The sequence below is a fragment of the Crotalus tigris genome, unplaced genomic scaffold, assembly GCF_016545835.1.
Source record: "Crotalus tigris isolate CLP2741 ecotype Arizona unplaced genomic scaffold, ASM1654583v1 scf7180000017573.2180621, whole genome shotgun sequence".
Classification (NCBI taxonomy): domain Eukaryota; kingdom Metazoa; phylum Chordata; class Lepidosauria; order Squamata; family Viperidae; genus Crotalus; species Crotalus tigris.
This window is the reverse complement of record NW_024096483.1, coordinates 869630-882635: the sequence shown is the minus strand read 5'-3', so window position 1 is coordinate 882635 and position 13006 is coordinate 869630. Positions and strand designations below refer to the sequence as shown.

General features: G+C 36.3%; 1 protein-coding gene across 4 annotated transcripts in view; it reads left to right on the top strand.

The window, feature by feature from the left end:
* The window catches only part of ATP8A2 (ATPase phospholipid transporting 8A2), a 347289-nt gene that overhangs the window by 238321 nt on the left and 95962 nt on the right, over nucleotides 1-13006 (top strand). For all 4 annotated transcript variants that reach the window (XM_039356441.1, XM_039356458.1, XM_039356469.1 and 1 more), the window contains exons 28-30: nucleotides 278-352; nucleotides 4336-4458; nucleotides 8752-8830. In XM_039356441.1, coding sequence (XP_039212375.1) covers nucleotides 278-352; nucleotides 4336-4458; nucleotides 8752-8830 — 277 coding nt within the window. The remainder of the gene's footprint in view (nucleotides 1-277; nucleotides 353-4335; nucleotides 4459-8751; nucleotides 8831-13006) is intronic.

Here is a 13006-nt window from a genome sequence, read left to right as displayed (position 1 = left end):
GTGCTAAAGAATACTCACTAAGAATTTGCTGGCCCTGACGAATTATTGTATATGCTTACAAGTTTGTTATTTTAGTGTAATGATGCAAATTCTACAGATTGTTCCACCACTACTGTAGTAATCTCTATTTAAGAAAGAACAACTGTGAGCACTTATTTTTAGAATTTGCTCAGCAGCTGCTTCCAAATGAAGTCCACATTCCATGTGCTTCTCCAATGTGTAGAAATATGTTGTGTCACACTGATCTAAAGCTTTGTGCAACCTTTCTCTATTTCAGCTTTGGTTTGCATTTGTTAATGGATTCTCTGGACAGATTTTATTTGAGCGCTGGTGCATTGGACTCTACAATGTGGTAAGTGTTCTCCCCTCTCCACTGGATAACAGGCCAAACAGGGGACGGCATTCCAGGGTTGTTCATGTCTGTGCAGTGTATTTCATCTGATCCTCTCTACTGGGCTATTTCACTTAGGCTTGCTGGCCAGTAAGTCTGAACAAAAATAGAAAGCTTTTGCTTTTATTCCTAATCTGAAATAATTCTTTAAAAATGTAAATAATTCTTTTAAACCTAGCAAATGCCTCCACAATTTATGGCCAATCAAGTCCAAGTGGCCCCGTCAACTTTCAGCTGACTTGACAATCAAGCAGGGGACAACAGGATATGGTTCAATTGTCTTTTGAATAGAAATCTACTTTAACTCTAAAGTAGGCAACAGTTCAGATACAAAAGGATAGGCTCATTTCCAAGGCTCAGAAACTGCATTGAACAGCCACAGTTGAGGTCACCAGAGAGTATAATTGTCACAGAAATTGACAATACTAATTGGGCGGGTGGATGCATTTCAAGAGTTGGAATGGAAGTGGCAAACCAAGGTTTTCCTACTTCTTAGATAGAGGACTGGCTCTTGAGAGCATTTTAATAGAGGATATGCAGTCATTTTCTCTAATATGTAACTATACATACTGATGGCTCATTTTTACTAGTTGAGTTATCCTAATGTTTTAATAATAATATTTTAATATTTAATAAGATATCTAATTTAGTTGATATGACCCCACTCAGTGGAGAAGACGCTGGAGACACGACATTTTGTCATGCTTGATTAATTCATGATTAGACCAAGAAAACCAACTACTAAATGTTATTATCAATCTCAAATAAGCCTAACCTAAGCATAATCTACCAAATTTCTGGTATAAATATTTACCATCATAAATATATTTCAGCTCAACACTAGCAGAAATACAATATTCTCAGAAAACATGAAAATATTGTCTTATTCTAAGATACTCATGCAATTTTTCTAAAACAAAGGAAGCCTAACACTAACACTAAGCTCTCCCAAATGACAGTCCAAATATTTGGTATCCTGCTTTACGCAGTATAAATTTGTCTACCACAAAACATAAAAAAGGTCAAGTTGGAATAGTAAATATTACCATTAACCTCAAGGAAGCCTACGTAAATATTCAATTCTATCCTCAATCTAAATTTTAAAACATAAGGTTATCTTTAATGATAAAAGTTAATCCTGAATCTGATGTAATTCCCAATTTTATTACCAAGTTCAAGAAAGCCTAATTCTTCCTCCTACAAAATGACAATACAAATATTTAAACTAAGAATCACTCAACACTCTATAGAAGCCTTAATTTAAACTTAACATTGTTTTGATTGAATATGTGCCATCTAGTTGGTGTCAACGTGGATAGATTTGCTCTGTGACAATCAGTCTGTAAGCTAGTACCTGCCGGCATATAAGGCAACTTCAGCAAGTGCTAAAATTGGCGCCAAAGACGGGGGTCGTCTTATACCCCGAGTCGTCTTATATGCCGGAAATACTGGTAGTTTCCGGCATATAAGACGACGTTCTAGGAATGCGGCTCGGAGACAAAGAGGGGGTCGTCTTATACGCCGGGTCACCTTGTACGCCGGCATATACGGTATTTTAGATCTTCCAATGGTGCACTCATCACTACTATAAGTGAGTCCATCCACTTAACTGCTGGTCATTCTCTTCTTCTGTTTCCTTCCCTCTTTCCCAGCATTATAGGCTTCTCTAGAGACCTGGGTCCAACATATAATACAGTATACTATATATGAATTATATCGTATTTTAACCTCATAATTGGCACCACAAATGAAAAATCTGGGTTGATTTGCCTGCTGGTCCTTTGTTTCTTATTAAACATAAACTTTCAAGTGAATCATTAATCATTCATTCATTGATTCATTCATTCATTCGCTGTAACTAATCTCCATATCCCTTATCCAAGGATGCACCATATGCCCAGTATATGTATACTGAATTTTACTATCAGCATCAAGGAAGCATTAATGTACTCCTATCCTTAGATAAGTGTCAGTATAATATTCAACCTAAAAGATCCTGCATGCACAATTCTAAAAGCACATATTAAATTTTTTCCACTAATGTCAAGGAAGCAGAACTTTAATCCTAACCTCTCAGAAATACCATTTTAAATATTTAACATAATACTCTCTTCAAACTCAGCCCTAATCCCATGTAAATATAAGGCTACAACTAACTATAAAAAAAAACCTGTTCTGGATCAGAATAGCACATATTAAATATTCCTCAAGGAAGATGAACCCTAACACTGACTTGTACAGAATACCAATAGAAAAATTCAATATTAAGATCATTCTATATTGATTCTAAATCATAATTAAGTTGAAAAATTACCACTAAGTATAAAAAGATTCATTGGTTTCAAAGATATGTTAAACTATATCTTGGGAACTACTATACAACTATTAAGTGATCATAAATCTTGGAAAAGCCAAATACTGGCCTAACCTACTCAGAATAACAACAGAAAAACTCTAATTTAAAACTTGGAGTACATTATGCATAAAAAACTTACTCTGTGTGTAATGTATATATTAAATTTTAACATAAATTTCAAGCCTAATCCTAACTGTAATCTCACCAAATGCCAGGATAAACGTTGAGCCATAAAAATATTTCTGTATTCAATCTGAAGATAACTTAAAGCTGAGACTGCTACTAAACACAAGAACACTCACACTCACTAATTCTAACTAATAGATTAAATGTTACTATAAAATTCAAGCACACATGTATGCATGTATATTTATCATATTTTCAAAATCGCTCTTCTCCCTCACAGAGGCATTCTGAAAATATATTATTTTTTTGTAATTCATCTCATAAACTTCATTAAAATATCTTTTTTGCTTTTGCTTCCTATGGACCAAAACTGTCCATTTGTCTGGAAATAATTAACAGGCAGGGAGTAAATGAATTAATTTAACATTAATGGTTAAATGGTTTAGAAAGCCATTTCCCAAGTAGTACTCAATTTATGACTGTAATTGAACCTAGAATGATGGTTGTAAGTACAGTAAATGGGTTACCACATGACCGCACCCAATTTTACAACCTTTATTGCAGCAATTTTTAGGTATACGCAGTGGTTGTTAAACAAGTCAATTTTCTTCAATGGGCGTTTTTTTTTCCAGAAACCAGCAAAAACTGCCAAAAATCACAGTCTTATGACCATGGGATCTGCAAATGGCCATAAACGCAAGGCAGTTGCCAAGAGTCCAAAGTGCAAAGGGGAAGGCAAATGTTAGAATTTTGAAAACAACTCTGAGGAGGTCTGCTTTAACTTCAAATGGTTGCTAAGCAACTGTTATTAAATGAGGATTACCTGTCATGAAAGGAACTGAAGAGACAATCTTCACTCAGTTGCTATAGATTAGCCTTGAGCATTTATATTATTTCAAAATACATGATAGCAGCAATCAATCTAGGCTGCTAAAGGTAGCTTAAAGTAGGGGTTCCCAACTCCCAGACTGCGGATTGGTACCGGTCCATGGCCTGTTAGAACCAGGCCACGCAAGCAATGGGCAAATGAGGAAGCTTCATCAGTGCATGCACGGGATCTAGATTCCCTCCCCCCTCCCCACCGGCCCATGGAAAAATTGTCTTCCACAAAACTAGTCCCTGGTGCCAGAAAGGTTGGGGACCGCTGGCTTAAAATGTATTCTGAATTGCCTTTGTTTTATAAGCTGTTGATTCAGAGGCCTCTTATTTTTTTTATTGAATAGAAGTCATGGGACACTTTCCTTCAGTCAGCGGCAGCCTTCTGCTTTGATGTCCAGTACCATATAATAAAAACTTGCCTACTTCAGGCATCTAACTTAGATTCAGCACAACTGAATTTAGTAAAGCTGTTGATGTGGATTTTAACAATGTCAGGATTCTTTCCAGCTATGACGTATACTTTTCAACTTGTTTATAAAGTTAATGGTCTGTTATTTTTAATTACTGCCTTTGTTTTTTCTAGATTTTTACAGCATTACCTCCCTTCACCTTGGGAATCTTTGAACGATCCTGCTCCCAAGACAACATGCTTAGGTTTCCCCAGCTCTACAAAATTACTCAAAATGCTGATGGGTTCAATAGCAGGGTAAGAGGCAATGTTTACCTAGAGGGAAGGATTAAAAACAACAGGGCTATATTAGTTTAAAACTGAAATTTTAATTTACAGCTGCTATTTCAGATTGAAATGATTAATCCTTAATGTTCATCCTTAATAAATGCTAGGTCTGGTAGGGGTACTAAATCAGCTTCCAACTGTGAATGGTAATCATGGCACAACTCAACTGTGGTTTATCTAAACTGAAAGTAGATATTTATGATCTCTTCATAGCCCCAACAGAGAAGAAGGTCTGCTTGGTGGAAAGAAAAACAATGTTGACTACTCTTTGGTTTATGTGAATTCAAATTATGGGGGAAGATTACATGCAAAACAACCCTATCAGAAAATGCTAATATAATTATATACCTAATAAAAAGTAAGAATTAAAAGGTTGTGAAATATTAAGAAATAGACAAAAAGGCATCATTATAGCTAAATGTTCTTGGTCCCAAAAGATTAATTGAGTATATATTAGTAAGACCTCTTGGAGAAGAATAATGCTACACCATCACTGAAAATGGATTGGGACACCTCACCATATCCAACCCACCACAGGACAATTCACTGCAGGACAACTTGCCAAAGGACAATTCAACAAATACAAAAGTTAAATTAATTTCAATGGAACCATGGCCAATAATAATAAAATAAAGAAGTCAATCCAGAAATAGAATAGAACAGAATAGAATAGAATAGAATAGTACAGAGCTGGAGGTCTTCTAGTCCAGCCCCCCCCCCCCCCCCCCGCTCAAGCAGGAGAACCTATACCATCCCAGACAGGTGGTTGTCTAGTCTCTTCTTAAAAATCTCCAGTGATAGAATGCCCATGATTTCTGGAGCTGTTCCACTGGTTGATTGTCTTCACTGTCAGAAAGTTTCTCCTTAATTCCAGGTTGCTTCTCTCTTTGATCAGTTTCCAACCATTGTTTCTCATCCTGCCCTCTGGTGCTTTGGTGAATAACATGAACCCCTCTTCTTTGTGGCAGCCCCTCAAATACCAGAATACTGCTATCATATCACCTCTATTTCTTCTTTTCTTTAGACTAGCCAAACCCAAGTCCTGCAGCCGTTCTTCATATGTATTAGTCTCCAGTTGCTTTTTTCTGATTTTTTTCCAAACTCTCAACATCTTTTTTCTGATATGATGACCAAAATTGACCAGGTGTGGTCTTACTAGGGTTTTATAAAGCGGTACTAATACCTCGTGTGATCTTGATTCTATGCCTCTATTTATCCAACCCAGGATTGTATTAGCTTTTTTGGCTGCTGCTGCACATTGCTGGCTCATGGTTAAGTGATCATCCACTAGACTAGCACTCCAAGGTCCCTCTCACAGTTACTGTTTTTAAGCCAAGTCTTGCCCAGTCTGTACTTGTACCTTTGATTGTTTCCTGCCTAAATGTAAAACTTTGCTTTTCTCCACATTGAAACTCATTTTGTTGGATAGACCCATTGTTCAAGTTTGTCTAGATCTTTTTGGATCCTGAATTTGTCTTCTGGGGTGTTGGCTACTCCTGTGAGTTTGGTGTCATCTGCAAATTTGATGAATTCCTCTTCAATTTTCTCATCTAAGTCATTTATGAAAATACAAGAGTTAGAATAATTTCGCTGAAAATGTGGTCACCAATAATAAAAGTAAGTGAATGAAATTATTAATACAGCATTGAATTGTCCCACCGCGAGTTGGCCATGGTTAGGGGATTGTTGCAAGTGGGCCACAGGAAGTTGGCTGCGACACGTTGTCCTAGACCTCACAGAAAAGGCCTCTTCCTCATAAATATCTACATTTTGCAGAGGGGGTTAGTTGCAAAAAAAAAAAAAGGCTTAAAATCTTAATGGATACAAGTTAACATTCCAAGTTTCATATCATTAGCCATGAAAGACAGTCAAATGTCAGAAATAGTACAACTGCAGCATTATATACTGACATTTCTATCAGGAAATTCCAAATGATCTCACTTTACCAACAAACCCATGTTAAAAGATAATGGATGTCATCAAGCATTAGGCTGAGCAAGACCATGTTAACAGATAACTCATGTGGAACTCCAGTATATTGCTCCCTGGTCAGTGCTGTCAGTGCTTGGGTTCCTGAAAGAAGAAATGCTCAAATCCATGTAGATACCTACATTGAAGAATAGGTTGAGCTTCCTTGTACCGAGGAAATCCAGTGTATACATACATGCTTATATCTTTCTTATTCTTAAAGACAGCTCAACCCTAGGAATAGGTACAAAATTTATGGTAACGTTTAGAATAATTTAAGCTTTGAATATTAACTTCTAAGAGCTGGTTCTCATTATCTTTTGAGCCACAGCAACTAGACTGTCTACAACATTGGCAGTATTTTGGCATCCAGCTGCAACAGGGTACCCAAAAATGTCTGCTTCATTTAGCATGTTGAATTGGCAGGAGTTACGCTTGCTAATTCCTTCCAAAGCATGATGACTCTCACTGGGTCAAATCCCCTCTTCCCTGCTAAAAGTTGAAAAGGTCAGGCATAGGGTTCCAAATTGGAATATTAGCCATATACATTTATAAGAGCCTCTATGCTTACATATGAATTAATATCTCTGTGTGTTCTTTGCACCAAGTTTCAACTGATTTGGTATTTGGCAATGAAATGTTCCCACACTTTTACCTGTTGCCTTTTCACCACTTCCTCTCAAGAGATTCTAGGAAAAATATTGAGATGACTTTATTGTTCCCTTCAGGTTATAGGTTTAAAAAGATGTTTCAGGGAGATACGCAGGTAAAGTTACACTTAATATTTTCTTTTCATATTTTGGAGAATTTCCTCCACTCTCAGTTTTCACTTTTTATTAACCTACTCTATCTAATAAAACTTTAGCAGTTCAGAGCTTAAAGACCAGAAAAAATCTAAGAGGGTGCTGCTTATGGTGGTTTAAGATTTCAAAAGATTGCATTTTTATGTGGGTTCTTAATGAACTTAAAAATAGCATAAGAAACTATGAGGACTGGATTTTGTTGTTTTGCATGTATCTTTCTGTCATCCTATTATTACAGAAATAAAGAGTAAACAGGATTGTTTTGAGTCTTGCTGAATGTCTGAATTAGTTGTCTGGCCACTGTATTTTTACATAGTAATGTGTGTTTTAGAACATATTCAAAAATTAGATGACAGTGATAAATGTGATTAAAAATATTTCTGAATGTGGTGAATGACTTTCAAAACTCAGGAAATTTAGGAAGTAAAATTTTTATCACTGCAACAAGGTAAAAACTTTGTTTCTCTTACTAGATTTCAAGGGAACATTCGCTTGAATTATAAAGCAGATGGCAGTTTCTGAGAAGAAACAGTTGTCAAAACATGGGGAATAAAATAAAACAATTAAATGTAACACAAGAGAGAGAGAATGGAGATGAAACAAGGGCAAATGTTTTCTGCTGTTATTACAGTATTATATTAGGAAATGCCCTCTCCAATCAGAAAAGGGAAAGGAAAAATACTCATCCTACAATTACCAGCTCACACAAAAAGTTCATGAATGAGTAAAATATTTGAATATGTCAGGGGAAAATTGAAAATCCAACCCTACTTCTTTCTAATAATATAATAATTCTGCAAAAGTTTCTGCATCCTTTGACTCCCCAAGAAGTAATTGTTTTAAAAAGGATGATTCCTAGTCCAAAAAGATTCCCAAACTCTAGACTGGTGCTACTCAGATATATATTTAGATTTTCTGAGGCATTTTGGGAACTATCTAGAGTTCCCTGTGTTAATTATATAACTAACCCTTCCCCCCATTCTTAATTGTATTCATATATTTAAAGCTAAATTTACTCAGTGTCAAATTTTCATGGTTTCCTTGGCTGATTTATATGAACAAACACCCAAGCACAATAAAGAACAGAAAATGGATACTTGAGGTATGGTTTTCCTCCACCTAAAATTCAATTCCAGGAAATACAAAGACATGCTTCATTATAGTGTTTGGATTGATAAATATAAAAACATTTTTTAAAAAATCTAAAACATGGAAAGTACAATTAGATGGCTTTGCTGCATAAATTTTTCAAAATTTAACAAAGATAGGGATGTCTTCATGTGGATTTAGTAATGTTGAATTTTCTTTCTGTTTTTTATTTGTCTTTGTCTCTGTGTGTGTGGCAGCACACCAACTTTTGCAATGAAAGAAAACACTTTCTACTAAAAATTGTTCACTTATTTGATGGGACTTAATGAATCGTTTGATGGAACTTTAACAGTGTTGGAGAGTTCGATCACTCTCCTGACTTTCTTGTTTGTTTTTCCTTTAGGTGTTCTGGGGTCATTGCATCAATGCCTTGATCCACTCCGTCATTCTTTTCTGGCTTCCCCTGAAAGCACTAGAACACGGTAAATAAATGTGTTGTTCTTTCCCATATGTTAACTAAGTAGTCTTCAATCTTTCTAAGCCAGGATTTTTATATTGGGGTCAAAACATGTTGCTTGGAAATTAATCATTGCAGACAGACCAACAGCTTTCTAACATTTATCAGCAGTGACCTTCCAAATCCTCCCTTTCTGCATGCCATCTTTAATAGATAGCAATTCACATCCATTATAAATCACAATGTCCATTGGTGAAGCTATGTTTATTTAAAATTGATTTACACATTCAAAAGAACCAGGTACATCGGTGTTATGCAGCTTCCCTTACTGTAAGTCTTATCACTTGGTTTAGACTAATGAAAACAGGAATTAGGCCAAATGTTTACTTACCTGACCTGATAATTTAAAGGGAATCATTTTTGTGAGATGGCTCCTGCACAACTTTGTTTTTCAAAAGTTCTGCTGATTCTGTTGCATTAGGGGTGTCAGATCCAGGCTGAAAAAATCCAGATAACTTCTAGATAGAAGCAAAAAGTTAGAGTTTGTTTTCCAAGTTTTATAATAGTGATCATCAAATTTATATTAGAGCAAAACTTACTGATTTTAAAATGCCATCTTCAGAAGCACTTCAGAAGATTTAAAGTGGAACTGGTAAAGATTTTTATAAACTATTTCCACATGAAAATGCTAAATTGCTGTTGTTACTTAAGTAGAAGAGATGAGAAAATTTCTATCTGTATTTGAAGAAATCTTGTAACTGTTGAAATAAAAACTGTCATTCACCTATATATAAGGGTATGTCCTTTATACATCTCTGCAATTAATAGAGACTTTAGCAGCCTTAGAAATGCATGCTTGCAATATGTCTTTACCATCTTTGTCATTGTTAGGAATTGGTTCAAAAGGAATCTTTACAAAATCATGGGATACTAGACACAGGACCATATGTCAGGGTAAAATATATAAACAAAGCAATGACATCCACAGTACTTTCACAAACAATGTGCTCTCAAGCCCTGAAATTTCCAGTATCTCCTCAATGCAATGTGTCCTCACTGCTCAGTAAACCTCACCCATTGTAATGGTGTGTGAAAAAGACCTTGGGAGACAGGAAGAAGGGCTGCAATCTAGACAGCACTCTGATAATGAAATCTGAATCCAAAGGAGAAAGTAGGAATACTAGTTTTAGGGAGAATTAGATTAAGGAAGGTGAAATATATTTTTATATTTGCAAGATGTTCTTATTGTAATTTTACCCTAAAGATAGTGTTATTACTCAGTTATGCTTCTTTTCTGGACTACCTCAAAGGGCTAACACCCTTTTCATCTCTGCTTTGTCCTCATGCTGAAGTTTGTAAAACATTTCAGCAGCTTTCAAGAGAAAGGAAGCAAGATGGGCAGTCAGTTTCCTCACTCAAACAAGAAAAAAACAGAAGAAATGTATGTCCCACAAAATTTGTTCCAGATGTTCTGAACAACCAGACATTTTGACTTCTTGCAATTTGTCAGTGTTGACTTGCTGTCTTTACCATGTGAGTCCTGGAAGGAAGTCCAGCAGTGGATGAAGGACATAATCCATATCCCCTGGAAAAGTAATTGCAGAAGGATAAAGAGATACCAGGGATGGAAAGAGTCAGCAATCTTGGTTAATCTTACTCTAAATACTGTAGATACTGAGGGTGAAGGTTCATTCTCCAAACTTGTGGGTTTTGTTAAGAGGCTAGGTAATATCTTCAGCAGAGTTTAGGAGATGTCAGTGTCAGTGTTCTTCTATTTTTAAGGGCTTAAAGTGTTGGCATGTCAAGTCTTGTGATGGGTCTTGTGATGGGGAGGATACATCAGGTCAGGATCATTGGGAGCTGAACTGCTGGTGGGAGGGGGAACTTCCATGGTTGGTTGAGGATCGGTGCTGTCTCTGGTTGGCTCTGTGGTTGATTTGGATTCTGAAGGGTTCATAGGCTGGTTGTAGGTCAAAGTTTCTATTGATGAAATTGCTGGTGGAGTGCCAGGCTTCGATGAACTCACGAGCGTGGCGGGTGGTAGCACGGCCGATGATTTTTGTGTTGTTCCAATTGAACTGGTGCTGTTTGGTGTCAGTGTGGGTAGAAATTAAGGATTTGGGATCGTGGCGTTTGATTACCAGCCAGTGTTTGTGGATCCTGTTTTTTAACTGACATGATGTTTGTCCCATTGTAGATACTAATAGGCGGAGGACAGCCAGTTTAGTGTAGTGGTTAGGGCATCAGGCTAGAAAACCAGAGATTGTGAGTTCTAGTCCACTTTAGCTATGAAGCCAGAGTGACTTTGGGCCAATTAAACTCTCTCAGCCCTAGAAGAAGGCAATAGTAAGCCACTTCTAAACTGCAGGGATTTGTCCAGGCAGTCACCAGGAATCAAGAGTGACTTGTAAACAAGGTGATAAAATTGTCCAATGCCACCTTTTATGTTGCCCCAGTGACTAGCTATTGGCATGAAGATTCTCTGCAACAGTGGACTAGATACAAATAATTCTAATCTTATTTTGGGAGAGTAATAGACATGTGTCAATCCCAGGTTAATTGACACAGGGAAGGGGAATTGGAAAGCAGGAGGATCATGCAAGCTGGACTCTGTTCTTCACTCTCTTCTCAGGTGCCTTTTTTGATATATTGCTATGAAGATCAAAAGCAGGTTTGCTATGAAAACCAATGTTCCTGTACATTCAAAGAAGGTTAGCATACAAAGTGATTTTTATCACTTATTTTTATCAATTGCTGCTGCTGCTGCCTTTCTGTTTTAAAGAGGACCATTTGCTTTTAAAGGAAGGCCTAGTACTTTCTCTAGCATCCCAGAGAGATAATAACACATTTTAATGAGCAGCATGTGTGGGATCTGATTTTAGCTTTGGACAGCATCAGCTAGGCATTATGCCTTCAGAAGCCAAGTGTCATATCTGTCAGCATCCTAAGCCAAAATGGCCACAAAAGTTTGTGTGGAATAATCAGAAGGGAGAGGATGGATGGACTGCAGCCAAAAGTAATCAAGAGATTCTGGGCTCATTCCAGCCTCCAATTACATCATTACATACATACATTACCAGAAATCATGAACTTCCAGAAATCATGCATAGAGTAAAGCTTGTGCAGGAGAGAAGAAAACACCATTTTAATATTTGGATTAGCTAAATATGAAAATAGGTGGTTGAATAATTCCAGGAATGAAGTGAAGACAATGTCATGAGATCAGGTCCATAAAGAATGGTCAGCAAGGTCTAACCTAGTTTCTGTTAGAGAGACATATAGAATCTTTCTTATGCAAAAGCTTTCTTGTTCTCAGCTTCATTTATAGGATAAACTTCATGCAGTTTTTGAGCCCACTGTGAATGTGTAATATTTCTTAACCATTTTTACTTTATTTTCATTTTTTAATGTGCTATTGGTAATTCAGATCTGTGATCATAATCAAAATTCTGTTCTAGTTTACAGAGGTTTTTTTGTCTGCTAAATCTCCGTATGTTTTATAATTAAAAATTGTATGTTATGTCATTACTGATTTGAATCAAGCAAATATTCAAATTAAGTTAGTGATATAGTGTCTTCTTGCCATCCCCCATTTGGGTATGTAGCCAGTGATTAGTCAATCCTGAGCCAATGTTTCTATTTTAGATCTCTCTCACCTACATTGATGTATACTTCTTGGGCTGCCATATTGAAACTGATGAATCTTTATGGTTGGGTGATTTTTCTGGATTGTAACCCAATTGAATGAATTTGGGGGTATCTATTGCAGCAATGTGTTCTCTTTTTCTCAGAATATCTTATTCCTTTATCCAGCAGAAGTAAATATGGTGATGACAGAAACATTGTTAAGTTTGTTATTTTGATATATTGAATCAACATACTGTAGGATTTTTTTACCATTACATTGAGGGATTGGATGTCAGTGTTGGATAACAGTTGTTTAGTCATTAACGTCACTCAGTTCTTTAAAGATAATGTATCTATTATCTGTGTTAAACAAGGCAGTTTTGAATGTATCATTTGGATGCAGAATTCTTTTTAAATCAAGGGAAATCAAATGAAAATAAACAGAACAGGAATAGCTGAATGTAGTACAGAGGCAGGCACCAAGATGATGTGGTAACTAGAAGTTTTCATCTCTGATGTTTGATTATTATTATCATTGACCCTTTACCTTGATTATTAGTTCTTGGCAGAAATT